Source organism: Tamandua tetradactyla, chromosome 13 (assembly GCF_023851605.1).
Source record: "Tamandua tetradactyla isolate mTamTet1 chromosome 13, mTamTet1.pri, whole genome shotgun sequence".
Lineage (NCBI taxonomy): Eukaryota > Metazoa > Chordata > Mammalia > Pilosa > Myrmecophagidae > Tamandua > Tamandua tetradactyla.
The window spans coordinates 25,376,392-25,401,213 of NC_135339.1; the positions used below are offsets into that span (position 1 = coordinate 25,376,392).

The 24,822-nt window shown below is 54.5% G+C and overlaps 1 protein-coding gene across 1 annotated transcript in view; it reads right to left on the reverse strand.

Annotated features, from left to right (window-relative positions):
* CDH23 (cadherin related 23) overlaps positions 1-24,822 on the reverse strand; it is a 431,052-nt gene that overhangs the window by 142,025 nt on the left and 264,205 nt on the right. The window contains exons 13-14 of the mRNA XM_077125003.1: positions 22,235-22,384; positions 21,585-21,743 (exon numbers count right to left, since the gene is read on the reverse strand). Coding sequence (XP_076981118.1) covers positions 21,585-21,743; positions 22,235-22,384 — 309 coding nt within the window. The remainder of the gene's footprint in view (positions 1-21,584; positions 21,744-22,234; positions 22,385-24,822) is intronic.

Consider the following 24,822-nt stretch of genomic DNA (forward strand, 5'->3'; position numbering starts at 1 on the left):
TCTTGGAAGTACCGGGATGGGGGGGCTGGGGCGAGGCTGCAGGGACTCCCCTGGAGGAAGCTGACAGCCCAGAGCCTGGGATGATCTCCACGTGGCCTGCTCAGGCCAGGGAGCCCTCACTCAGTCTTCCCTCTTGTCCCCTGCTGTTTCCCAAGAGCTTCAGTGAGAAAGGATTTAGGGTTCTCTTTAGGGTACAGACACTGTCTAACTTCTGGGGAAACGCCTGGTACGTCAGCTTCCCCATTTAATCTTAGAAGCAAGCAGGGGCTGGGTGAGTGGGGGCAGGGGTGTGAGTGGGTCAAGCAGGCAGGGTCGGATGCGGCTGGAAGCTGCTGCTCTGAGTGCCATCATGGAGCTCCTGGGGACAGCCACCCTCCTGGGAGGAGAGGAAATACCAGGGGCCCGAGGGAAAATGCCTCCTGTTAGAATGTCTGTGGGAGATAGGAGGGTGAGTGCTCTGGGTGGGCAATGGCTTCGAGGAGTGAGCAACAGGGTGCTGGAGAGACGACGAGGCTGTGGGCCAGAGGAAGAAAAGGTGCCTTCAGCCACAGCTCTGGGCCTCTGAGCCTATGGGAGGCCTTAGAACAGGAGGAGGCTGTCGGGAAAGCTGGGGATGGAGGACAGAGGCTCAGAGCACATGTCGAGGCAGAGGAGCTGCCTGGGAGGGCAATCAGGAAAGGGTGGGGTCCTGATAGGTGGTGGGGCCTGCAGAGAACGGGAAGGGGGCTGTTTCTCCCTTTTGTTCCATTGTGGACCTGGGATGGACAGCCACCCTTCATCTTCCCTGCTCATGGCAGACATTACTAATTGAATCATGGCACTGCAGCCAGAGAACACCTCAGGATCTCTTTCAACACAGTATGGCCAACAACGGCTAACAACCAATGGCAGGTGGAACATGTGTTAAAGCCTCTTTGCTCTCTCTGCCAGACTCTTAGCTCCATGGGGGTCAGAAATGTGCTTCGAGACCAGGCACAAAGGGTCTCAAAAAGGATCTGTGGCCAAGTGTGGAGTTATGAATGTGCCACCAACATGGGACAGTGAGCTCTGGGTTCTGTCCAGGTTCTGTGCTATTCACCCAGCTGTGTGACTTTGAGGAAGAATCGGGACTACGGGGGCCTGGGTACCGTACAGCCTCCTGCCCAATGGCCCACTTCCACTTTTGTCTCATTGCATCCTCCACCCAAAGCCAGAGGGAGCATCTGATGATACAAGCACTTCAGTCTGTAGCTTATAACCCTGCAAAGACTCTGAGAACCTTTAAGACAAATCCACATTCCTGACCATGGCTCCCAAGGCTCTAGCTGGGCCAGCCTCTGTCCCCCTCGCCTAGACCAGGTCTCCTCGTTCCCTTTGCTCGCCCATTCAGGCAGTCTTTAGTTTCCTGCTGCAGGACTTCATGCTAGCTGTTCCTTCTGCCAGGAGCGCTCTTTCCAGGCCTTCCGGAGGTCTCAGCTAACTGGGTCTGCTTTACATTTGTAAAATCTCATTATGATTGTGGCAAGGAGAATGGACTTTTGGGGTGAGAATAGATGCTAAGAGAGGGGGTGGTGACTGCAGCCATCTCAGCTAGAGGCAGTGGGGGCTCAGACCAGGGTGGTCAGAGAGGGACTGGGACGCGGCAGAGCTTGCGACACATTTTAAAGGTGGAGCTGGTGGGTCTTGCTGGTGGATGCCGTAGGGAGGGAGTAGGGGTGGGGCGAGGGGGGCCAGGGGCGTGGTTTTGGCTGGAGCACCCGGGCAAGTGCTTAGAGGCTACCTCTCCTGATGAGAATGTGAGCTTTGTAAGGACAAGAACCGACTCCGTCTTGTTTTTCTGTGGATTCTCAGCATCCACCCAGTGCCTAGAACATGGTGGGGGGGGGGGGGGGTGCTTAACAAATACCAGCTGAGTGAAAAGAATTAATGAGGAGACCCTATTCAATGACTTATGAGGTCCCTTACAGCAAATACAGGCCAGGAGTATCCAATCCTAAGGAGATGGACTGCTAGGGAGGGGGGGAACCCAGAAGGATGAGGATGGGCCCCGGGGGAAGACGGAGAAAGGAAAGACAGCGAGGGAGGAAGAGGGTGAGAGAGGATGAGGAAAGGGAGGAAGGAGGCAGGGAGAGATCCGGGGAGGAGAAACAAACGACCAGAGTAATGACCCCTCTGGGCCTCAGTGTCCACATCTGTAAAATGGGGGTATCACAAGCATCTGCCTCATGAGGTCGGGGGAGGATTTAATAGTGTGAAACATGATGGTGCTCTGACTTGGCAGAGTGCTTGGCACCCAGCAACGGCGCTGTAAGTGGAGCATTATTATATCCCTACCTCCAGCTCTCTTCTCCAGCCTCCACAAATGTGCTCCTACTGAGCCCCCTCTCCGCCCGGCCCTCTCTCCTGCCTGGGCTGCGCCAGCATGAGCCAGGCCGAGACGGAAGGGAAACGGCACTGAGCCCTGCAGGAGGGGATGGCCAAGTCTGAGGCAGGCCCTGGCTCCTTTCATCATGTGTCAGGCGTCAGTCCTGGGGCCGGCGTGGAGGAGGTGTGGGAATCGGCGCTGACAGGGCCCTCTCAAGGTGTGGGGTCTCCAGTTTGTTTGTTATTGCAGACCCGGTGGTGTTTTTGAGTTTCTACCACCCCTTCTTCATTTCCCTTTATTTTATTTTAAAACCAGGAAATAAAAATTGATGGCGAACAAATTGCTCTGGCCAGCAATCCCGTGGTTAAAGGGGTGGGCATGGAAAGCAATTACGGTATGGCAGCAGTTGTGAGGCTGGCCGGCAGCTGCCTGTGTCTGGCCCTGCCTGGTGGCAATGGGGGGGTCTCTTGCTGGGGGAGGCAGCCTGAGGAGACATGGGGGGGCCCTCAGAGGCATGGGGGTAACTAAGACTGCTGTCCTTGCTGAGGGCCTTCTGTGGTCCTGGCTGTGCCAGGCCCTAATCCCTAAAACCAGAAACAGAGTCACAATCCCATTTCACAGATGAAGAAATGCCAGCTGATAACAACAATTATGAAAATAATAATAGCTCACCTTACTCAATCTTTATTGTGGTCCAGGTATCATTCTGAGAAATTTATGTGTACTAACATGTTTAATCTCCACTGCCACTCTATGAGGCAAACACTAGCCTCATTTAACATGAGGAAAGTGAGGCTCAGAGAGGGCAAGCCACATACCCCAATTCACACAGTGGTTCTGGGATTCATATGACATGAATGTAAGTGATTTACACAAGGTATTTACTTTTCAGAATATCCTACAATTTGCTGAGAATTTACTCTGTCAGGCACTGCTCAGTTTTTGCACATGCATTATTGCATTTCCCCTCCACACCAACGCTGTATGATTGTGTCCATTTTTCAGATGAGGTACAGAGGCCCAGAGAGTGTCAGCAACTTGTGTGAAGTCACTCAACTGAAGCAGCAGAGTTGGGATTTGACCTTGGATCTGGTTCCAAATCTGAAGCTCTTGAGCATGATCTTATACAGCTACCTGTATGGCTTTGATAAGTCATTCCTCAGCTCCGTACCTCAGTTTCCCTAACTACGGTAGAATCGGGTTCTCTCTCCAGTTCTGCCTGGGGAGGGCTAAGTTTCTGATTCTGTAGGGCAGCACAAAGCAGCTACCCCAGCCCCAGAGGACGGCTTGAATCAGCCTAGTCACTGGTGGGGAAACTGACCTTGGTGTTTCTCAAGCATCCCCCACACCCAGGGCCCCCTAGCAGCCTGGTGAGGCGGTGTCAGGAGCAACTGCAGCCCACGAGGAACTCCGTGCCCCCGTGGGGGACACAGAGCCCACACAGACCAAGAGAACGACCCAAGGCCAAAGTTTAAGGATCAAAGGATGGTATGGACAGGGAGAGGCAAAGGAACCCAAGGGCTGAGAGAAGATGTGGGCAAGGGCTTAGCCAGGGCTTCCCGGAGGAGGCGGAGTAGGAGCCGCAGCGAGGAGAGGCTTTCCTAGCGGCAAGACCCAAATCCCACTCTGGCCAAGCGCCCAAGGGCAGAGCCCAGATGGGAACCTCTGGTTTTGCAAGGACCTGCTTAGAGAGCCGTAGGGTCCCCAGGCCGGGATCGGCAGCCTGGCCCAGGGGCAGCACCTCCTGCCCACCCTCCTCCCCATGGTGGCCAGTGAGGACCTCATCACCGCCGCTACCAGGGACTGAGTGCTGGTGACCAGCAGGAACGGGCTCTTATCATCCCTGCACAGATGAGGACGCAGAGGCGCGGGCATTCCCTCCCAAAGTACTCGCTGAATATCTACCACATGCCTGACCATGGCAGAAGCCGCTGGTGCCACCCACACAATCCCTCAGGGCTACTGCAGCCCCTGCACCTCTCTCTGTCATGGGCCTTTTATGGCCAGGAAGCTGCTGGAACGGTGGGGGCGTCCACACCCCCGGAAGCTGCCCCCACCCAAGGAGCCTGGTCAGTAGCACCCCCACCCCCCACCCCCGAGCGGGGCTAGCTCAGGAACACACGCTGAGCCCGCCGAGTGTCCTCTGGGACTTAGCTCCAGGTGCCCACAGGGGCAACTGGCTTCATGACCTCCACCACGGCCCTTCCCATGCTCGTCTCGCGTCCCCACTCCACACGTGTCTCCTGGGGTCACCTCCCACATGAACCTTGGATCCTTGTCTCAGGGTCTGCTTCTGGGGGAGCCCAGCCAGACACCCCGAGCTCGGGCTGGACGCCGGGGAGACTGTTGTGAGCCAGACCGTGTGCTCCTGCCCCTGGGGAACTCCCCACTGGAAGTGGCTCAGAGGAGGTAAGCAGCTTGCTCAGGGTCCCACAGCACTGGGCTGCGAGCCCTGGTCTGACAGTCACACGCACATAGCAAAGAGAAAAATAAAACCTGCTCCCAATCGTTTCAAAACACTGTCCATTCTTCCATGCCCTTGGATCTGTGGAAGGCACAACTGAGTGACATTAAAAAAAAAATCAATCACATCTGACCACCAAACAAGAAAACTGGCATGCAGAAAGTCATTTTCTGTGGGATACAGGAGGAGGGTGGCTGGCTGGGAGCAAGTGAGACATTCGCAATCAAAAGGGGCCCGCCGCCTCTCTGGGGCCACTTATCAAGCTGGGGCCAGTTATCAAGCTGGGATTATGTGATAGAGGATGAGAAGGGGAGGGTGCTAGCCAGTGTGGGATGGATACACCATGCCTGAGGCTCAGTTAAGTAGGACCTTATGTGCCGAGAAGATGGAAGGAGGAAAGGACAGGCCAATCAACCCCCTGGGTGCAGCTGAACCATCGCTGGGAATGCTCCCTTACTGCGTCTGTGTGACCCCCTCTCTCCCAGTCTCATGGGGAGGCAGGAGAGCACCTGGTCACCATGCACCGGAGACCCATCTCCACTCCAAGGTGACCCGGCGCCGGGGCGGCACGCCCCCCATGCCTGCTGCCATTGGCGGGTGCTGTTTGGGCTGGCACGTGCTTCTCGTTAATGAACCTATTGATTCCACATTCTCCTGTTGTCTCCCTAAATGGCAAGCCACACATCTGATAGATTAAATACCCACACAATGGCCCACCCGACATCTCCATCATTCCACCCGCAGGTCCCTAATGAATTTTACTGCCCCACACTGACAGAAGAAATTAAGGTCAAAGTCCGATACAGGAAATATAAATCACCCACCATCTCTGAGCCCAGCAGAGGGTTGAGGCCCCAATGCCTCGCTGACCCGGCCAGTCCAGCTCAGGGCTGAGGTGTGGAGAGCTAGATTGTGTGTGTGTGTGTGGGGGGAGGGCAGGGAGGAGAGGGGCTGGGAGTACTGGTACCTGAGAAGCAGCCTCCGCCTCTGACATAAGGGTTCCCTCCCGCTCTGCCCACTTTACACCCTAGTATTTGGCATCTTCCAACACTGTCTGGAGAACCTATCCCACCCTCACGCCCCATCGAGAGGGGAGCAGCACATCTCAGTTCTAAAGACTTGCTTCCCAAGGAGTTCAAAACACCTGGCCTCACTGCTCTCAAAATGGACCCAGTTGGTAGAGAGGGTCCAGGAGCATTCTCTCCACTTTGCAGATGGAGAAACTGAGGCTCACAGAGGAAAGGGGTGTGCCCAGGGTCATTCGGCAAATTCAAGACCTTGATTTCCCAACTCCAAGCCTGCAGGTCTTGTTGGAGTGGCAATCTAGAGGGATCATCGTCTGGGTCCCGTTTCTCCTCTGAGTAGGGGGTCATTCCCTGCAGGGGCTGGCCAGGCCAGGGGAGCTTTGGCCTTCAGTCCAGGTGGATGCTGCCCAGTTCTATCTATTCGTGTCTTGTTGTCATCCCTCTTGTTTCCTCGGCTTGGCCAGGCTCTCAGGGTGAGGTTCAGTTGCCACAAGGAGGCTGTGTTGCCTCATGATTAAGGAAAAGGACTTTAATATCCTGCAGACAAGGGTTCATGCCTCAACTTGGCCCCTTCCACATGTGTGACTTCTGGCAAATCCCTAATTTCCCTGCATTCTCAGTGTTATCATCTATCAAGCAGGGATTCAGTCAAATAATGCACATATTAGCACTTACTTGTTGAACACATAATCCGTGTCAGGCATTGTACTAAACACTATTATCAAATTTAATCCTCAAAACAAATGTATAAGGAACTATCAGCATTGCCATTTTCCAGAAAAGGAAACATTGAGGCTATCTGGCAGAGACTAAACATCCATGCTTCTCCCTTTCTCGACTTAGCAGAAATCTTGCTATTTGGGTAGGCACAATGCTATGTGGCTAGCATACTACATTTCCCAGCTTCCTTTGCAGTTAAGTCTGGCCATAATATTAAGTTTTAGCCAATGAGATAAAAGGAGAACTTTGCAAGGAATTACTAGGAAACTTCATCAAAAGGGAGGGGGAGTGTCCTGTTTTACTTACTTCCTGTATCCTGCAGCTTGGAATATGAATGTGATGGCTGGAGCTCTAGGAACCACAGTGGGCCATGAAGAGGAAGTATGAATATGAATAACAGAGAAGAGAGCTCGAAGGAAGCACAGTAGGCTGCTCACCTCTAGACTACTTTCACACGGGAGAGGAATACACTCTGATCTTGTTTAAGCAACTGTTTTTCAGCTTTCTGTTACTGGCAGCTGTATAGGTTTTTGCTGATACAAATAAATTATCCAAGGTTATATAATTCAGAAACAGCTGAATTAGGATAAACCTGGTTGGTCTAAGTCTGAAGCTTGTGGTCTCTGCCGTTCTCCCTTGGTGATCATTTGGGAAATGTGAGTTAGCATTATTATTGTTAGATAGCAAAGTAGAGAGAAGGTTCTTTTAGGAGATGTTTTCTAAATAATGGGACCAGAGTTTTTCAAACCTTGGGTAACCTCCCCACCCCTAGTGGCTCATGATAAGCATTTTAAAAAAAATGGAATCTAGTAGAGAAAATAATAAAATATTAAGATGTATCGCATGTAGTAAGGAAGTGCTGTCTTGCTGCAGAAATGTGTATGGTGCTCTCACTGCCAGACCAGGAACAACTAGCAGCTAAACCATTGAAGGGTGACAAACAGGCACAAAATACAGGGAGTCACAGGCTCTGAAGAGTGGGCGGGGGTTTCCTAGGGAATGACCGTCACAGGTGTGAGCACAGGGGGCCTTGAGTGTCCAGCCCAATCCCTTCATTTTACAGACGAAGGCCCTGGGGCCTTGGGGCCTCAAGGCCACCCAGGGAATAAGTGGCTCCCAACTCGCAGGCCAGCCATGGGCCACTCTTCCCAGCTGACTCAGGTACAGCTGATTTCAGCACCAAGCAGGAGCCCAGCTGGATGGTGGGCACGTGGCAAGATGGGCAAAGAGGCGGGGAAGCCAGGGGCTCTGGTGTCAGCAAACCTGGGTGTTCATGAACCCTGGCTGGGCCACTCAGTCTCAGTAGCTGGCTGACTTTGGGCAGGTGTCCTACCTCTCTGGGCCTCAGTCTCTCCCGTATGACAGGGATAAATGAGTGGCAGTGGTGGGGAAATACATAACAGACGGTAGAGTGCTTGGCACAGCATCGGCATTTAATAAGCTCCCAACATCTGTTAGCCAGGCCTGTGATGATCAGCTCTTGCTCCAGCAAAGGGGACAGGGGTCAGGGGCAGACAGAGTGTCTGCCAGTCAACGATGGTGGATTCCAGAGGCACAAACGATGGAGCCCGTATAGCCCGTGGAGTACTTTAAAGACGACAGGCAATGGGGCTTTAGATCAATTTGCCAAAAATCAATTATGTGAATGACCAATTTGCTGAAAATTATCAGACCTTAAACAAGGTCTGGGACTATTGGCTTCAGAGGCGGAGGTTGGGGAAGCCTTGCTCTCCATTCTCACTCTGATCAGGAGCCCTGGGGCCTGCCCAGCCTGGTGGTGGGAAGACCGCCGCCCACTGTGCACTCTCTCTCTCCAGTGCCAGTCCTGCCTCTCATTCCACCCCATTTCGTTTTTAAGGATTGGTATTTAGATTAAAGAGATAAACACAGTCGGGGAGCACTGAGGCCTGACAGGCTGAGGCACTCCGGACCCGTCAATCACCACTTGCTCTCAGCCTCCTCCCAGCCCTGGCCGGCGGGCACTCCAGCACTCTGCTTGGGAGAGGACCGGGTGACTTACTATTTACAGGGGCATGTGTGTGTGTGTGTGTGTGTGTGTGTACTGCTCCTTTCTCTTCCTCCTTCCCCTCCCCAGACTTCAGATAAAGAATTCAATTTTCTTTTAAACGGTGGGGAAATTGGAAGAGATTTTGTTCTGTTTAAGCACAGCTGGAGTCTCGGGTCTCAAGAGGTCTGAGAACAATGAATGAGATCAATTAAGATGCCAGTGGTGAGGGGTGTTGGGGGGGGGGAGAAGGAGCACCAGGTAGGGGGTGGGCCCTGCAGACAGGAGCCTGAGGAGGCCTGTCCAGCTTCCAGGGTTTCTCAGGCACAGGAGCACGGGATGGCTGCCTCTCTCTCTGCACTGAACTGCCTTCCGCCCTGCCTTTTGCCCGGGCCTCCAGATGGAGCCCACTTGCAGCCTCTCCCAGACTTACTAATAATTCCTGGTGGCAACTTCAGCCACCATCTTTATACAATGATAGAATCAAGTGGCAGCCATGCTCCCAGAAGCAGGGAGAGGCCACTGTCCTAGAAAGTCAGGGATAAGCGTGGGTGCCTGCCACATGGCAGGCTCTGGGTGCCCCTATCTGAGCATCTGCTGGGAGTGGGCACTGGGCCATGACTTTTATGAAAATTGTTTCATTTAAGCCTCAGCACATCACCGAGAGAAGGATTATTTTTTCCCCCATTATATGGAGGAGGAAACTGACAGTCAGAGACAGCCCAGGGCTGTCTGCCCCCTCTGAGCCCTTTCTACTTGATGTCTACAAAAGTGCCAGGCCTGGTCAGTTGGGCGGAGGTGAAGACAGCTGTGCCCTGCAGAGCTCTGGGGGGAAAGTGGTGATATCACCTGAGAACTGTGCCTGGCAAAGGAAGGGGGTCTCGGCATGGTGGCCTCTCCCCATCTCCACTGCCAACTGCCTCGTTGGAGCCATCATCTCTCAGCTGGCTTCCTGCACTGGCTTTAGAGCTGATGGCTGGTCTCCCAGATTCCACCCTGATGCCCCTTTCTCCTCTCCCTGCTCTATTCCTACACGTGATCCTCCATTACCTCCACTGCACTCCCCACCCTGGGCAGGGTAAAGGCCTCATCGCCTCCAGACTTCCTGTCAACCTGAGCCCTGCAGCTCTCTGCTCTCCACCCACACCTGGGCTGCTGCATAAAAACACCAGCTTGGGATGGAGGTGGGCTGTTCCCCAGATTATCGGGTAAGACCCCTTCCCTTCCTTCAGGTCTCTGTGTGTACACCTCCTCCAAGTCCTTCCTCGACTCCACCTCTGGCACACCCCGCGCCCCACCTGACTCTATTTTTCTCCATGACCTTTATCCCTGTCTTTCCTTGTTCACTCTGTTTCCTGCCCTGCGATATAAGGGTGTTCGTCTGGTTCGTTGCTGTGAGTCCTAGATAGATAGTCACTGAACGAGGGAAGCTGGCGGGTGCATCTGCAGAGTGCAGCATCTGCTCTGGGAGAAGGGGGAGTGGAGAAGTCTGCCCCGGGGGAGACCCAGAGGCTCGCAGAGCAGCCTCCCGCCCCTGCCCAGCAGCACCCACTGAAGTGTGGGGCTTGAATGAGGCATGTTCAAGTCCCAACCCCTGGTCCTGTGGGTGTGAACCCACTTGTAAAACAGGACCTTTGAAGACGTTTTTAGTCGAGATGTGCCCAAACTGAACACGAGTGGGCCTTAATCCAACATGGCTGAAGTCCTTACAGGCAAAAGAAACTGGGCACAGAGAGAGAAGCCACGGGGAGCAACCAGAGGCTGGAAGTCAACAGAACCCTGACACAAAGGGAGAAGAGGCTGCCACGTGCATTGCCACGTGACAGAAAAGCCAGGGAACCCCAGATTTTGCCAGCCAGTCAGAAGATACGGATACGAGGATGAAGCAGGCCTACTAGCCTATAAAATTGCGAGCCAGTAAATTCCTGTTGTGAAGCCAGGAATTTGTTTTAGTATTTGTGTGGTTTTTGTTTTAGCAGCTGGGAAACTAAAACTGGAAGCCAGGTCAGCTTCTGCTCACCCATCTACAAAACCAGGCTTAAGGGTTGTGCAGATTTTGGCCTCTGACCACGAATCAAAATCCCTGCTGCAGCCTGGCTAGGAGCTGAGGGGGTCCTGCAATTGGTGGCTGTGGCTCCCGTCCCCTCGCCTCAGCTGGTGGTCTGGGCTCTGCAGCACCAGGCTTTCCCTGACTTAGGAAGAGCACTCAGAGGCATCCAGTGCAATCCATCCTCAGCTGCAGCAGGAGGCTGAGACTCAGAGAGGGTACGAGGCTGGCACAGGGTCACATGGCAGATCAGTGGCTTAGACTCCAGGCCTGGGCCCTTTGGCAGGCAGTTTCCCGCACATTCATCATGGGACAGACAATGACATGTGCTGACGAGACTCGAACTCGGACAAATATCTCTGCATCAACTGTTTGGGCGACCCCTCAGTATAAACGCACCATCTATGTGCCTCAGTTTCTCTGTGAGGACTCTGCCCACACTCTTTTCCATCTGCCAAGAATCATCCCCTCTTCCAGGGAACTGCCCCAACACGGTCCAACCCACAGGAGTCACCACTCCACACCTACTCTGTGCCACATACTTCAGGGGTGGGTCACTGAGACAGGGAGAACCTGCTTCCTGTCTTTGAAGGGTTTTCAGGGGATGGAGGAGGAAGGACATTAGCCAGGACAGCTCTAATAGGAGCAGTGAGGGCAGCCAGGGGCAAGCGAGGTGGAGGGCATTTGGACAGCTGGAGAGGAGAGAAAGTCACTCTGGGCACGGAGGGCACAAGTCCTTTACCAGGGACAAGGTGCTTCTTACGGGGGGCTGTCAACTGGGTCGGCTCTTAAAGGGTAACAGGATCACGATGGTCTCAAACAGGAGGGCCGGGAGAGTGCGGGGAGGGGGTGCTTAGTGTGAGCAAAGACTAGGTGAGGAAATGCAGGGAAGACAAGAGATGTCGGGGGGCGGAGTAGGTATGAGAGGGGTGTAATGGGGCAGAAGGCTGGAGAAGCAGCTTGAGGCTGAGTTACGGAGGCTTTCAATGCCAACCCAGGCCTAGAGAACTTGGGCCAATAAAGTTCTCAATCTCACACACACACACACACACACACACACACACACACACACACACACACACACACACACACACACACACACACACACACACACACACACACACACACACACACACACGCTCCTAAGTACTCTTACTATCTTCTCCCTCCTTCCCTCCTTTTTCGTCTCCCTACCTTCCCGCCACTATTCACTGAGCATTCTCTCCAGGTCTGAAACAGGGTTTGAGGGTTTCCCCCCTCTGCAATTCTAGTTGTTTCTGTATGACATCAGGGGGAAAGGAGGGGAATTTTTGTCTCGTGCCATGATCGGTAAAAGGAATTGAAGTGGAATGAGCTTTGAGTGGTTCTAGAACATTTGTGGAAAGTCTATGACCTCCCTCCATCGACATCTGTGGGGATCTATGTCTCCTCCCCTTGCATCTGGACCTGCCTTGGGGACTCACTTGTACCCAACAGAATTCCATGGAAATGCTGCTGGGTGACTTCCGAGGCTGGGTCACATAAAGGCCCTCCGCTCTGGGACGCCTGCCTTCCTGACATGTCCTCTGGGACGCTCCTGCCCAGAACCCCCAGGCTGCGAGAAGCCCAGGCCACGTGGAGAGGCCACTCGTGGGTGCTTGGTCGCCATCCCCTGAGCCCATCGCCAGACCCGAGAGGGGAGAAGCCATCCGTGAAGTGGTTCCTTCAGCCCCCGTTCTTCAAGACACCCCCGTCCTCGAGGAGCAGAGAAGACCCTGCCCTGCTATGCCCTTTCAAGATTCCTGACCCTCAGAGTCCATGGGTGCAATAAACGCAGTTGCCGTTTTCGCTGCTAAGCTTGGGTGGTACCTTACACAGCGATGGGGACTGAAGCAGGCTGCATGAGCACAGGGGCTGCTTCCACTATGCGCTCACTTCGCCCAATGCATGACAGAAAGTAAGCATTTCCTGAGCGTCTGCTGAATGAACGTAGGGAGGGGTGAAAACAACAGAGAACCACTGAATTTCATGGAGCAAAGAATCCTAAAACTCCTATAATCAGGACTGGCTACACAATTTGTAGAGTCCAGTGCAAAATAAAACTGCAAAGCCCTTGTTCTAAAAATTAGTAAGAACTTCAAGACAGTGACAGCAGGGTATTAAACCAAGTGTGGGCCCTTCTAAGTCCAGGGACCAGTGGGACTGCCTAGGATGTACGTCCATGAACCCAGCCCTGCCAGTAGCATCTGTTGTGTGCTTCCTTGCTAAAAGTCTTGATCATCTTTCTGCCCCGTCATTTAACCATTCTCTGTGTCTGGTCTGCCCAGACAGACAGCAAGCATCTTGAGGCTAAGCCTGTAATTCTCAGGACTGGGCATAGGTAAGAACTCTGTCAAGTGTAAGGATCTGGGGTCCAAGGAAGATGGCCCCAAAGGCAGGGAATTCAGGAACTCAGGGTACATTCTGTCTGCCCTGGGGTCCTAGGTAGTACAGCCAGAAGCTCCACTGCCCCTTGAGTAAGATGGAAACTTCATGGTAGATAAAAATCACAGTAGCCTTCATTTAGCTAGCACTCTTTCATATTCTGAATGCTTCACATGTTCCATCTCTCTTAATCAAGGGACAGGTATTGGTTAGTGGGCTGAACTGCATTCTCCAAAAGGACATATCCAAGTCCCAACCCTTGGGTCTGTGCATGTGGATTTATATGCAAACAGGAGTTTCACAGACGTTATTAGTTAGTGTGATTAGGGCAAACCCTAATCCAGTATGACTGGTGTCCTTATAAGGATAGAAACTTGGACACAGAGAGACAGAGAGATTGGGTTAAGCCGCCACAAGCCAAGAAATGCCCTGGGCTGTTAGCTACCTACCAGGAGCCAGGGGAGAGGTGTGAAGCAGCTTCTCCCCTTTAAGAGGAAACATGGAACTGCGGGCCCCTTGAATGTGGTCTTCTGGCCTCCAGAATTATGAGATATTATATTTCTGTTGTTTAAGCCAATTTATGCGGCAACTTTGTTACAGCAGCCTTGGCAAACTCAGACAGAATTATTATTATTATCCCCATAGTGAACTCTGGAGCCTGAGCGTGAGAGCACAACTAAGGAGCTGCCCAGGGACAGATCCCCCACAAGTGGCAAAGCCAGATTTAAACCTAGGTCTCTCTGGTTTCAAAGCCATGCTCCTAGATGAGGTTCCCTCCTGTAGGAGTTGATGCAGTCACTGGCGAGTGGTGTCACCAGGGAGCAGGACCCGAGGCCACAGCAGGGGGCCAGCCGCAGGCTCCCAGACCACCCCTGCGGGGCCAGCCGCAGGCTCCCAGCACTGGGGGAGGCCCATGGGGGGGGGGGGGGGCAGTCCCTGGAGCCTTCCATCTAAGGCAGTCCCGGCTGGCACAGAGCCGGGGAAGGGGTCTGTGGCCTGAGGGCTGGTGGAAGAGGCACGCTGCGTGCTAACTTCTGTAGGCTCCACGGTGGTCACCGCAGGGCCTGCCCGAGACAATAATATCCAGCACACTCTTCCCTTTGGGGTCAGGGGTGTTCGCACTTGATGGGGGGGAAAGGAAACAATGAACAATGGCAGGGGTGTTTCTGTTACTGGGACAGGGAGAGGGGCCCGAGCTTGATGCGGAGGACAATCTAGGGAAGGGAGGCGCAGGCCTCAGGAAGCCATCTGGTGTTCAGGGAGAGGCTGGGGGTGGGGGTGACAGGGCAGGCCAGGGGGCTCCAGACACGGGTGTCGGGCAGAGGGTACCTTGCAGGACAGGGGGCATGTTGGGTGGTGCTAAGCTTGCTAATTCACCCACAGCCTCCCAGAAGGGCGCTCTGGGCTTTCAGGCCTAAAGATCCCATGTTGCTGGGAAGGAACCTAAACAGCAGTAGCGATTCCCCTGTCCTCTCGGGCAGAGTAGCTGGAATGACAGCCTCATGGAGCCAGGGGAAGCTGGAAAGGGCACCTGGCCCAATCATCTCACTTGGTAACAGAGGACACACGTCCCGAGGCTCCCTCTGCACTTCTCTCAGGTCACACGACTGCCACACGCAGAGCCATGCCACGAAGCCTGGGGTCCTTGTCCCAGCCGGGTGCTCCCGTGAAGCTTCGGCCAGAGCTCGGCACGTCTCACGGACATTTCCCGATGTGTCCCCTCGGCCAGGCTCTGTGCTGAGTGCCTTCATGAATCATTGCATTCACTTCTCATGACAGACCCTCCCAGGTAGGGCCCTGTTACCGGTATCTTCTCCAGGTCACAGAGCAGGGAACTAAGGCCCAGTGAGGTTCAGGGGATTGTCCAAGGACCCACCTGAACCCAGGGGGCCTCCCCCACCCCGTCATTCTCCACTCAGGCCCAGGGTCAGCCACTCCCTCTGCCTCCGTTGCCATGGGAGGGACTGAAGTTATAGCTGTTTGCGCAGGGACTGTGAAATTCCTTCTGCCTGACCTTTTCAGAGATGTTATTAAAATGTTTCATGGGCAGTTGTGTCAGGAAAAAATTATGAAGAAAAGGAAAATGTTTTAATGTGCACTGAAGGCTGGGGCAGAGCCTGTCGCGAGGGCCCTCCCCACGCCTGGTGTGACTCTGCTCCTGTGACCTGTCACCTGGCCTGGACCAGCCATTAGTATCACAGTGGTTCGGGGAAGCTGAAGTAGGGGGTGCTGTCACCACCAGCCTGGGCATGCCAGCTGCAGGGAAGGGGCCCAGCCGTCTCCTGTCCCTGTCCCCTGGACCATGGCAGCACCTCCTCCAGCCCAAGTATTGAGGTCCTTACAGCCCCAGTTACAGCAAAACGCATTTCCACTGGTGGAGCGGGATGATGGAGACCTGGGGTTGAATGGCTCTCCTGGCTGACTCCTTGGGGTGCAGGGCAGGGCAGTGGGGTGGGATGGCCAGGAGCCTTGCTGCCTGCCTAACAGGGGCTCTCTGGAAGCATCTTGGGGAGACCAGAAGGTGGTGGGAGGAAGCTATCCAGGGCTACTGTCACATCCATCATTCCACATTCTCTTTCCAGCCACCTTCGGCACTATTGTGCCCATTTTGCAGATGAGGAAAGAAAGACTCCTGGAGATGGCTTGCATACAGCAAAGACAGGAAGACCCGCTTGCATACAGCAAAGGCAGGGTCTACACAATTTCACTTTAGGGCCTGAGCTCCTTTAGGCACGTGGTCCTCCTGCAAGAGGATTTCATCACGAAGGTTTAACTGGCCAGCCCTGGGCAGATGCTTTTCATTGAAGGCTTAATTCTCACGACCACTGCAGAGATAGGCATCCCCATTTTACAGATGAGGAAACTGAGACTCAGAGAAGTTATGTAGTTTCCTCGAGGTCACACAGTAAGTAAGTGTGAGAGCTGGGTCTCAAGCCCAGGTATGCTCTGTTCAAAGTGTGGCCCTAACAGCCTGCCCCTCATTTATTCTCACTGCCCCCCAACCACAGGGCTCTCAGCTCACTGCCAGGTGGGCACAGGGAGGAGGGGTGTGCACCCTCTCCAGGTGCCTCCCCCAAGTCCGAGCAGAGTTCTGGCCAAATTGCAGGCTTCCTCCTGACCCCCAGGCAATGGCAGACGACAGGCGCCCCAGTGCCCAGGAAAGCCCCTTGCTGCTAACACGGCTGTGAGTGTTTGCAGCATGGAAGCTGGTGGCCTCCTACTGCCCTCTCCAAGTTTTCTCCCAAGGAATAGACTCTTTGACCAAGACTGCCTGAAGGGGAATCTGGGACATGTGACAATGTAGCGGCTGCTTTTGTGCCCCGCCCCAATCCCCTTCCCCAGGGAGCACTTGTTCCCCAGCTCAGGGGTGCTGGCTGTCCACAGCTCACACCCGAGCCCTTCTCAAGGGGGCTGCCCTCGGCTCACAGGAGTCTTCATGCCTGGTTACGCCCACACCGCTCCAGGAGCAGCCCCGGCTCAGTCCCCTCTCCTCGGAGCCACAGCTCTGTGGTGCAATTTACTCTCCAGAGCGCTCTGTGGGGTCAGGCTGAGGCTATAATTCTCTGCAAACTGCTTCTTTGCCCAGCTCCTTCCCTGCCTGACCCTGCTCCCACACTCCCCCAGTTTCCTCCTGAGAACATGCTCTCAAGAGATCACCTGCACACGAAGCCTGTCCTCAGGCACGGCTTCCAGACCCGACCCAAGACACCCAACAACCCCTTCCCTTTAGCAGCTCCTGGGGGCGGGCAGGCAGGCAGGCAGGGATTGCTTTCAAGGATAAGGAGAACTGGTGCCCAGCGGCTCCTGGCTACACAATGGCAGTCCTTGTCACCACATCCATGTTTCCCAAACTTCAGCATTTATAGAACAAAGTCGTGAATTTTGCCATCTTTGGAACCACTTGTAATATTATTTACTTTGCAATTCTCTTTAAATAAGCTGACTTCTTACTAAGTTAAACTTATCCTATAAAAGACAGTATATCATTCACAAGTAGTAAACCGGGGCCAGTTGCCATAAAAAGAACATAGCTATAAACATAAATAACCGCTATTAGAGTTAAGAACGCCTTTCCCTGTGTCACCTAAAATCAACACAAGTACCAGCAGTGTGTGCCCAACACCCCCGCCCCCGCCCCAATCCTCCCCACACTGGTAGGAGGCAAACACTGCAGTGTGGGTGAAAAGGGGAGCTGCAAGGGGCCTGGGTCCCTCTCCACTTGATAAAGTTTCAGCATATCGCGACTTTTCTGGACGTAGTTTGGGGACCTTTTCACATCTAAACCATTCTGGAATCCATTATGTTCTCTGCCTCATGCATCTCTTGGGGGTTGTGAGTTTTATAAGTTTATCACTCTACACAGTGTGGTGAGGGAGCTCGAATCTGTCCCTGGAGTCAGATGGAAACAGGCAGGGTGGGCTGGGGCTCGGAGGCTTGATTTCTAGTCCTGCCCTGCCACCAACTTGGGCCTCAACGTGCCCAGTGGTAAAATGACAGATGCGTGTGAGCATAAATCAGTGGCCTCAGAACAGTATGTGTGATGGCCGAGGGGTGGCCCGGGGGGCAGGACTCCAGCGTCCTGGGCCTAGCCCCAGTCACCAGCTCCACTGTCGCTGGTTTCTATACATATGTAAGGATCCATGAGAAATTTCCCTTGAAGAAATCATAATAACAGTAACAACCATGACAAAGATTCCAGAAGTGCCTCTTACGTGCCAGGCACAGCTCGAAGCATTGTACCATATTAATTTGATTAATCTTCTCAATAGCCTTATAAGCAGGTATTATTTTTATTATCCCTATTTTGCAAACGAGAGATTGAGGCACAGAAAAATTAAGAACTTAACTGGCTAGTAAGCGGCAGAGCCAGGATTTGATCCTTGACAACCTAACTGCAAAATTCATGTTCTATTTTTGTTTTTCCAAAAATTTGGGTTCTTCTTCTTCTTTTTTTTTAAACGGCTCCCCCCACCCACAGTTGTTTCATTGGGCTGTTCTGTGTTAAAAAAAGAAAAAAGAAAACTGGCTTCCTAGCTAAGAAGGGCTTAGGGGTAGCCATGATTTTGATGAGAGGCCAGGAGGCTTGCCTGGACTGACTATAACAAGCACATGAATTTTTACGTAGATTGTATGTTTACTTGGGGTGGCCTTGGGAGAAAGTGCTGGGGAGGCGGAGGGCCGAAGGGCTGTTTCCTGAATACTCTGAGACAATTCTGCGGTTCAGAAGCCCTCCAAACCTCCCTCCAGCCCTGATCCTCGCCCATCTCTGATGCGTGATGGGTTAAACCCTGCCCTCTTCTCAGCTTTTGCATTTCCTCCCTGTTGGTCTCTCCTCCTCCCCGCATCATCCTGCCTACAACTCTGACAAGGCACCCACCCCCGGAGGACAGGAGGACAGGGCCGTGTCTGCCGCACTCACCTCCACACACACAAGGTGTCCAATAAATATTAACTGAATGAAGCGCTGCCTTGCCTGGAGGGTGGCACTCTAGCCCAGCTTGGCCCAACCCCTGCTGTGGGATAGGACCCATGCCAACAGCTCTGGTCTCTGGGGCAGGTGCACTTTTTCATCTTTGTTCAGCCTCTGCCCCTTGTGGGGTTGGAGACAGGATCCTTTCCCTCTCCCCTCCACTGAACATTTGTTCAGCATCCATGTAACAACTGACACCAGCAGCTGGGCCTCCTGTCTGCTATCCCAGCAACTGCTAAAGCTGGGGGTGGGTTGAGCTGCCCAGCAACTGCTAAAGCAGGGGATCTGGGAGAGGAATCGAGTATGTTGGCTCAATCCCCACCTCTTTAGCCCTCCCTCAGTTTCTTAAGCTTCTCCTTTGAGAAATACCAAACTGGCACCAGAAGCTTGTAGTAAAACCCCACCTTCATGCCTCAGGCTTCTGGGCCTCAGTTTCTTCATCTGCAAAATGGGTTAATATCCATTTCTCAGGGTTGCGGGGGCCACTGATGGATGAGAGGCCTGAAAGTACAGGGTTTAGCACTGGCGGAGGCTGAATCATTAGTAGTTGACCTGCATCTGGTGCAGTTCCTGCCCCTGGGATTGACCCAGGAGCTGCCTCCTCCTTACCGGCTTCCAGGTTGGGAGCAGGTGTGCAAGCTGCTCTGCTCCATTAAGCCCTAAACCCAAGTGTGGGGGAGTCCCCATGGAACTTTCAAGCTGGAGGGCACCTTGGGGCTCCTCTAACTTGAGCTTTGCCAATAGAATCATCTGAAGTGTTTCTTTAAAAAAATTCTGACTGCCTGGATCCCACTCCCCCAGATTTCATGAAAAGGAATCTCTGGAGGGGGTTCTGGGCATTGCTGTTTTTAGAAAGTTTCCAGGTGATTCTAATGACCAGTAGAATCACCTTTAGTCGCCCTTGGCCTGGCCCAAGTGTCTCATTTAACAGATGGGAAGGCTGAGGCCCAGGGGGTGGCAGAGCAGTGGCAGATCCAGAACTAGAACTCGGGCTTCTGCCCTCTTAAATTTGTGGCCAACAATCAGGCTCTACTGTGTGGGCAGTTGGACTAACAGACCTTGGCTCTCAGGGCCGTTGGCCACACTGTCCTGGGCCCACCAGGGGTCAGTCTGAGCTGGGCTACCCCATTTCTAGGGCCAGGTTGGGGCAAATCTCCTTTCTCCCTTGTGGGGATCAGATTCCAGGGACTCAGTTGTTTTAGGAATGTGGTTTGGGTGAAATACCTCCCTCATATCTGCACAATTCTACAAACCCCAGAGTGGGCAGAGACCACCTGCTGAACACCTGGGTGGGACTTGGGAGAGGGACTGGAGAGGTGGGAGAGTCCACAGCAGGACCTGATTTGAGGTCCTCACCTCACCTTCCCCAGAGCCTAACCTGCACTGCCAATCCCAGACTGGACTGGGCCTGATACAACTGACCTTGGTGCCACCAGCTGGCCACCAGCCATGACTTGTCTGCTTCCCACACTTTACAGACCACCCCTGCCCTGTGGGCTTCTCCCAAATCCTCCCCCCGGGTTGTGGGAACTTGAGACTGCAAAGTGAGAATGCCAGGAAGGAGTCCCCTGACGTGTACCAGCCTAGACCTGAAACCTGAATTCTTGGCCATGTGGCCCCAGACCCGTGGGAGATGGGGCCTCCTCCCCCATGAGGCCCCTGCAGCACAGGCTGCTTGGCTGCCCTTCACCCTGGCCTTCAGAGGTGGGGGGACTGAAGACGCTCTCGGATCCAGAAGGTCAGAGCCTCTGGCCCTTGCTCTCCGGCTGGGCCCAGACAGGCTGGGGAAAGGTCCTGGGCCCTCAAGCACCAGGTGATTTATTGGGGCACCTTGGTAAAGGCTGGTGGAGCCAGGGGCTAGGCATTGCAAGGGGAGAAGAAAACAGCAGCAGCACTTATTGTTTACATCTGACGGCCTGACTACTAAACATCTGTTTGAAATATTAATAACTGTCAGATGGGAAGGGCCTGGGGGCTCAACACAGTTTCATAGCATCTGTCTGTAGAGTAAACACATTTTGGAGCAGGGAGGCTGGTGCAGGCAGCAATATCTCTGCTTAGAGTGAGGATGGATCAAGAGAAGGAAGAGAAGACTTCGGGCCGCGGGGACTCAGAGTGGGCAGGAGGAGGCAGCAGTGAGTTAAATACCCTAATATTCACTGGGCACCTATTATGGGCAAGACTGTGGGCTCGTGTGGCTGGTAGCTACTGCTCTGACCTCTCAGTATCCATCCTGGGTTGAAAAGTGTCCCCCCAAATTTTGTCCACCCAGAATCTCAGAATGGGATTGGTCTGACCTCAACCCCCAGATGCGCAGGTGGAAAGATGACCCATTCTTGGCATAACAGAGTCACAATGATGAATTCCAGAATGTTCCACCAAGCCAGACCAAAGGGAATCAGGTTTTCAGGAACTATTGAATTAGATTTTTTTTTCCTGTTCAGGTTGAGAAATTGGTACTATGTATGCCCAGAGATGCTGGTGCCTCTCTCAAGCAACACACACCTGACATGAAGCCAGTACTAAAGTTGGAGTTCTGCTCAACTGAATGCCTGGATGCAGCCATGCCTGAAGTCTACACTTAGACTTTTGAGTTGCATGAGCCAATATTTTTTTTTTGTTTAAACCACTTCAAGCTGGGTTTCTCCTCTGTCCCTTGCAATTGATGGTCCTGACTGACACGAATGAATCCTGGGAGGTCAAGGGAACCCGGGGGTGGGGTGGGGGGTGGCAAGCACTCTCCAGAGCCTGTCCTCAGATAGGGAGGGTCATCCTCCTCTGAGATGGCTGGCACCTGCCCTACCCATTAAAAGGGGCTTCTAGGACCCCTGGCCCACCGAGGCTCAGTCCTTCTCAGAGAAAAGGCAGGAAACCAAAGTGCCCTCAGCCCAATCTCATCCTCCCCTAGGTTGGCCCTTTTCCACCATATTGTCTCAGCCAACAGAGCCCCATCATGGAAGAGCCCCAGATGCTTTATATAGCACTCTGGAGGCTGGGGGACCCCCCTTTCCTGATTGCCCAGACTCCTTGGCCAAAATCTCACCGGCTGCCTGGCTGCAGTCTGCCCCAGAGAGCTCAATGGTTCTGGAAGGGAGTGGGGACTCACCAGGACTGTCAGCACAGAGGTGCCCACGGTGACGTTCTCGTACAGGCTGACGTTGTACAGAGGCTGGCTGAAGACGGGCCGGTTGTCATTCTCGTTGATGAGGGTGATCTTCACCTTGGCATAGCCCACGTGGTCGGGCACACTCTCATTGGCAAAGAGCTGGGCAAGGAGAGCAGGGGGCCGGACGAGGTCCCACATGCACCCAGAGCCCTCATCCCCATCAGTGCTCCCCGGGCCTCTGCAGTCCCAACACAGAGCAGCTGTCCTGAGTCACTGACCCTCTCAGGGGCAGAACCCTTTGTGTCTTTTCATCATTGCTCCACAGGGCTGGGGGTGGCCACAGATTTTGCTGGGAAGGGTGTTTTCTGGGGGCTGGACTGGCAGGAGATGGGCACTGGAGGCTGCTGATGGGGCCCCTGATGCTGTGGTGGTACCTGGTAAACCCCCCCTCAGTTCCTGGACATTTCCTTTACCCCCTTGAAAAGAGGAGGCTCAACCCAGCCCCTGACATCTCTCAGTGGGTTTCCTTGAGTCTCCCCAGGGAAGGCTGGGGAGAGAGGGGAGGGGGCCTGGGGAGGGGCAGGGTGTCCCACCCCCACTTCTCCTGATGTCCTCCCACCCGGCCCAAGAAAAAGGTGAGGGAGCCTCACGTCGAAATCGTAGCGGTCGACAGTCTCATAGTCCAGCGGGGTGGCCACGCGGATGCGGATGTCGGCCTTCCCTTGGACGGACGTGGGGGAGATGATGAAGTGGTGGGAGTTGTTTCCCACCAGGTACACCTCGAACATGCTGTTCAGGCCCTGGGGGAGGCATGGAAAAGAAACCGTTCGGCAGGGCACCGGGAGCCAAGGTCTGGAGAGTGAGTGGAGGTGCAGAGGGCACTGGGGGCCAGTGGGGTCAGGTCCGGGGCTGTTTTGGTGAGCAGGGAGGATGAGGAGTGAGGGCTGGAGCAGGGGCTTGTCTGCACCCCTCCCCAGGTGGTCCTGGCTTCCCCACGGTGGTCCCAGCCTGGGCTTCCTGACCCCCTCATGCCCAGGTCCAGGCACTTGGGAAGTCTCCAGTGCTTTTTGCCTTCACCATCTGTTGGATGCCCACTTTATCCCTTCGAGGTGGTTTGGTTAATTTTCTAGCTCCTGCTTCCCTCCTCTGCCCAGTCACCCAACTGGGGAGCAGCCTGCCAGCAAGGAGACAGCAGGGAGAGGGAAGAAAGAAGAGGAAAGAGGGCTGGGAGGGACTGGAGGGAAGTGAAGTCATTAAATGGGGAGGATAGGCTTGGATATGATGGCCAGAGCAGCTCCCTGCTTCTCTCCATTCCTCCGTCTGGAACACAACCCAGGGAGAGCACTGGTTCTCTCACACATGAAATGGGAATAACCCGCACTATGCAGCCCAGGATGGCTCTGGAGAATGCAGGCAGGGGGCCCAGCACAGGGCTGCCACACCCCTCGGGGATCTGCCGCGTCCCAGGGCCCTTGTCCACTCTAGCTGGTCGTCTCTGACCTTTCTAACCAGGAGCATGTCCGGGCTCATGGGAACCCTGCAAATGCCACCCATCCTTCCTCACACGAAGGTGTGATGGCTCCATGTCACCGAAATCCCTCATCAGAACAAGGGGCCACCCATTGAAGATGAGAGATGGAGCACCCCGGCTCCCAGAGTCTGGCCTGCTTGGAAAGTGACCCACCCTCCTCTTCCTGCCTGCTAGGGGAGCAACCATTCCCAAGTTTCCCCATCTCCTCCAACCGGGGGTGGGGCCGAGAGCCTCCTCCTGACCCCATTGCAGATGCTCGGTGGGTGACTGGCCTGAGCCACCCGCTCCTGTCCAGACTGTAAGCACCAGGAGGACACACCCTCTTCATTCAGCGCTGCCTCACCGACACCGACCCCAGCCGCACAGCCCCTCCGTGCGCGCAGGCCTTCTCTGCTGAGCCCTGGCTAGCAAAAGCTCACCCTCTCTTCTTGGCTGCACAGGGACTGCCGAGGGGCTGGCTCCCTCCTGGGACGTGTCTCTAGGGAGAGGAGGGGGCTAGGCAACCCTGGGCCCAGTGGTGGTGGGAAGGGTCCCTGTCGGGCTTCAGGGTCCACTGCACTCAGGGCTGCACTGCCACTCCAGAAGCGATCCCCTCCACGCAGCCTCGGAACTCACAAGGTCCCGCGAGGGCGCGTCCTCCGGCCCCTGGCGCTGCCCCACAGGCGCGTGAAGGCGGGTGCTGAGTGAAGTGGGCTGGCATTTACCCATCAGGCTCCTGAGGCTTTTTCATTTTATAAAGTGGCAAAAGCAGGGCACTTCCCACCTCTGGACTTTTCTCAGGGCCTAGAGGCAGGGCCCAGACCTGTCACTGACACACAGGGTTTGAACAGAGCAGGTGGGAGCTGAGACTCTTTAGTCCCCTCTTGCCAATTCTGGGGTCCAGGCAAAGAGTGGGGTATTCAGAGCCCCGGGCCTGGAGCTGTCCCCTGCACATTGTTGGGGTAAAGCTCCTCCGGCCGGGCCGAAGAGCGGAGTTTCCAGTCCTCCCTGGTGTGGAATCCATCCTAGCTGGTGGTGGGGACCAATTAAATGCCTGAAGGGGCACTAATAGGCAAAGCCGGTGGAGTGTGACAGCTCTAAGCGGATGACACCCCCACCTCTCCCTCCCCTGAACCTTGGCCCCTCGACCGCACGCCCCAAGGAGGCCAAGAGTGGGTGGGAAGAGCTGAGCCACACCTGCTGCCAAGCCCCCTGCCAACCCCAGCCCAGATCCGCCCCCCAGGCTCACTTACCAAGTTCTACCAGCAGAGTCGGTCAGTCAAGGGAGATGAGACAGAGAGAAGGAGCCGGAGAGGTTTCGAGAGGAGGAAGGAACCAGAGAGAACACAGTTAGGTCCTGGGTCAGGGGAAGGGACGGGGGCCGAGGGCGCCGCAGGAGCACATCCTGCTCTGCCAGCCCCTCCCAGGCCATGCCTCTGGGGTCCTGGGGAGGGGTGTGTGTGGGGAGGGCAGAGGTCTGCTAGCCCCACTGAGAGGAGGGGAAGGACACAAAGGAAGAGGTGCAAGGGCCCAAAGGTGAGAAGGCCTGAGGAGGGGCCAGGCTGGCCTCCCCGATGGATGTGAGCAGGAGCGGCCCAGAGGGGTGAGGCCCTATCTCTGTTCTCCTCCCAGAAGCCTGGGCAGAGCCCCTTGCAGGAAACACCCCCAACATCGGTGTGGAGGTGTGGAGCGATGTACCCCAGAAAAACGTGTTTTTAGGCTCAATCC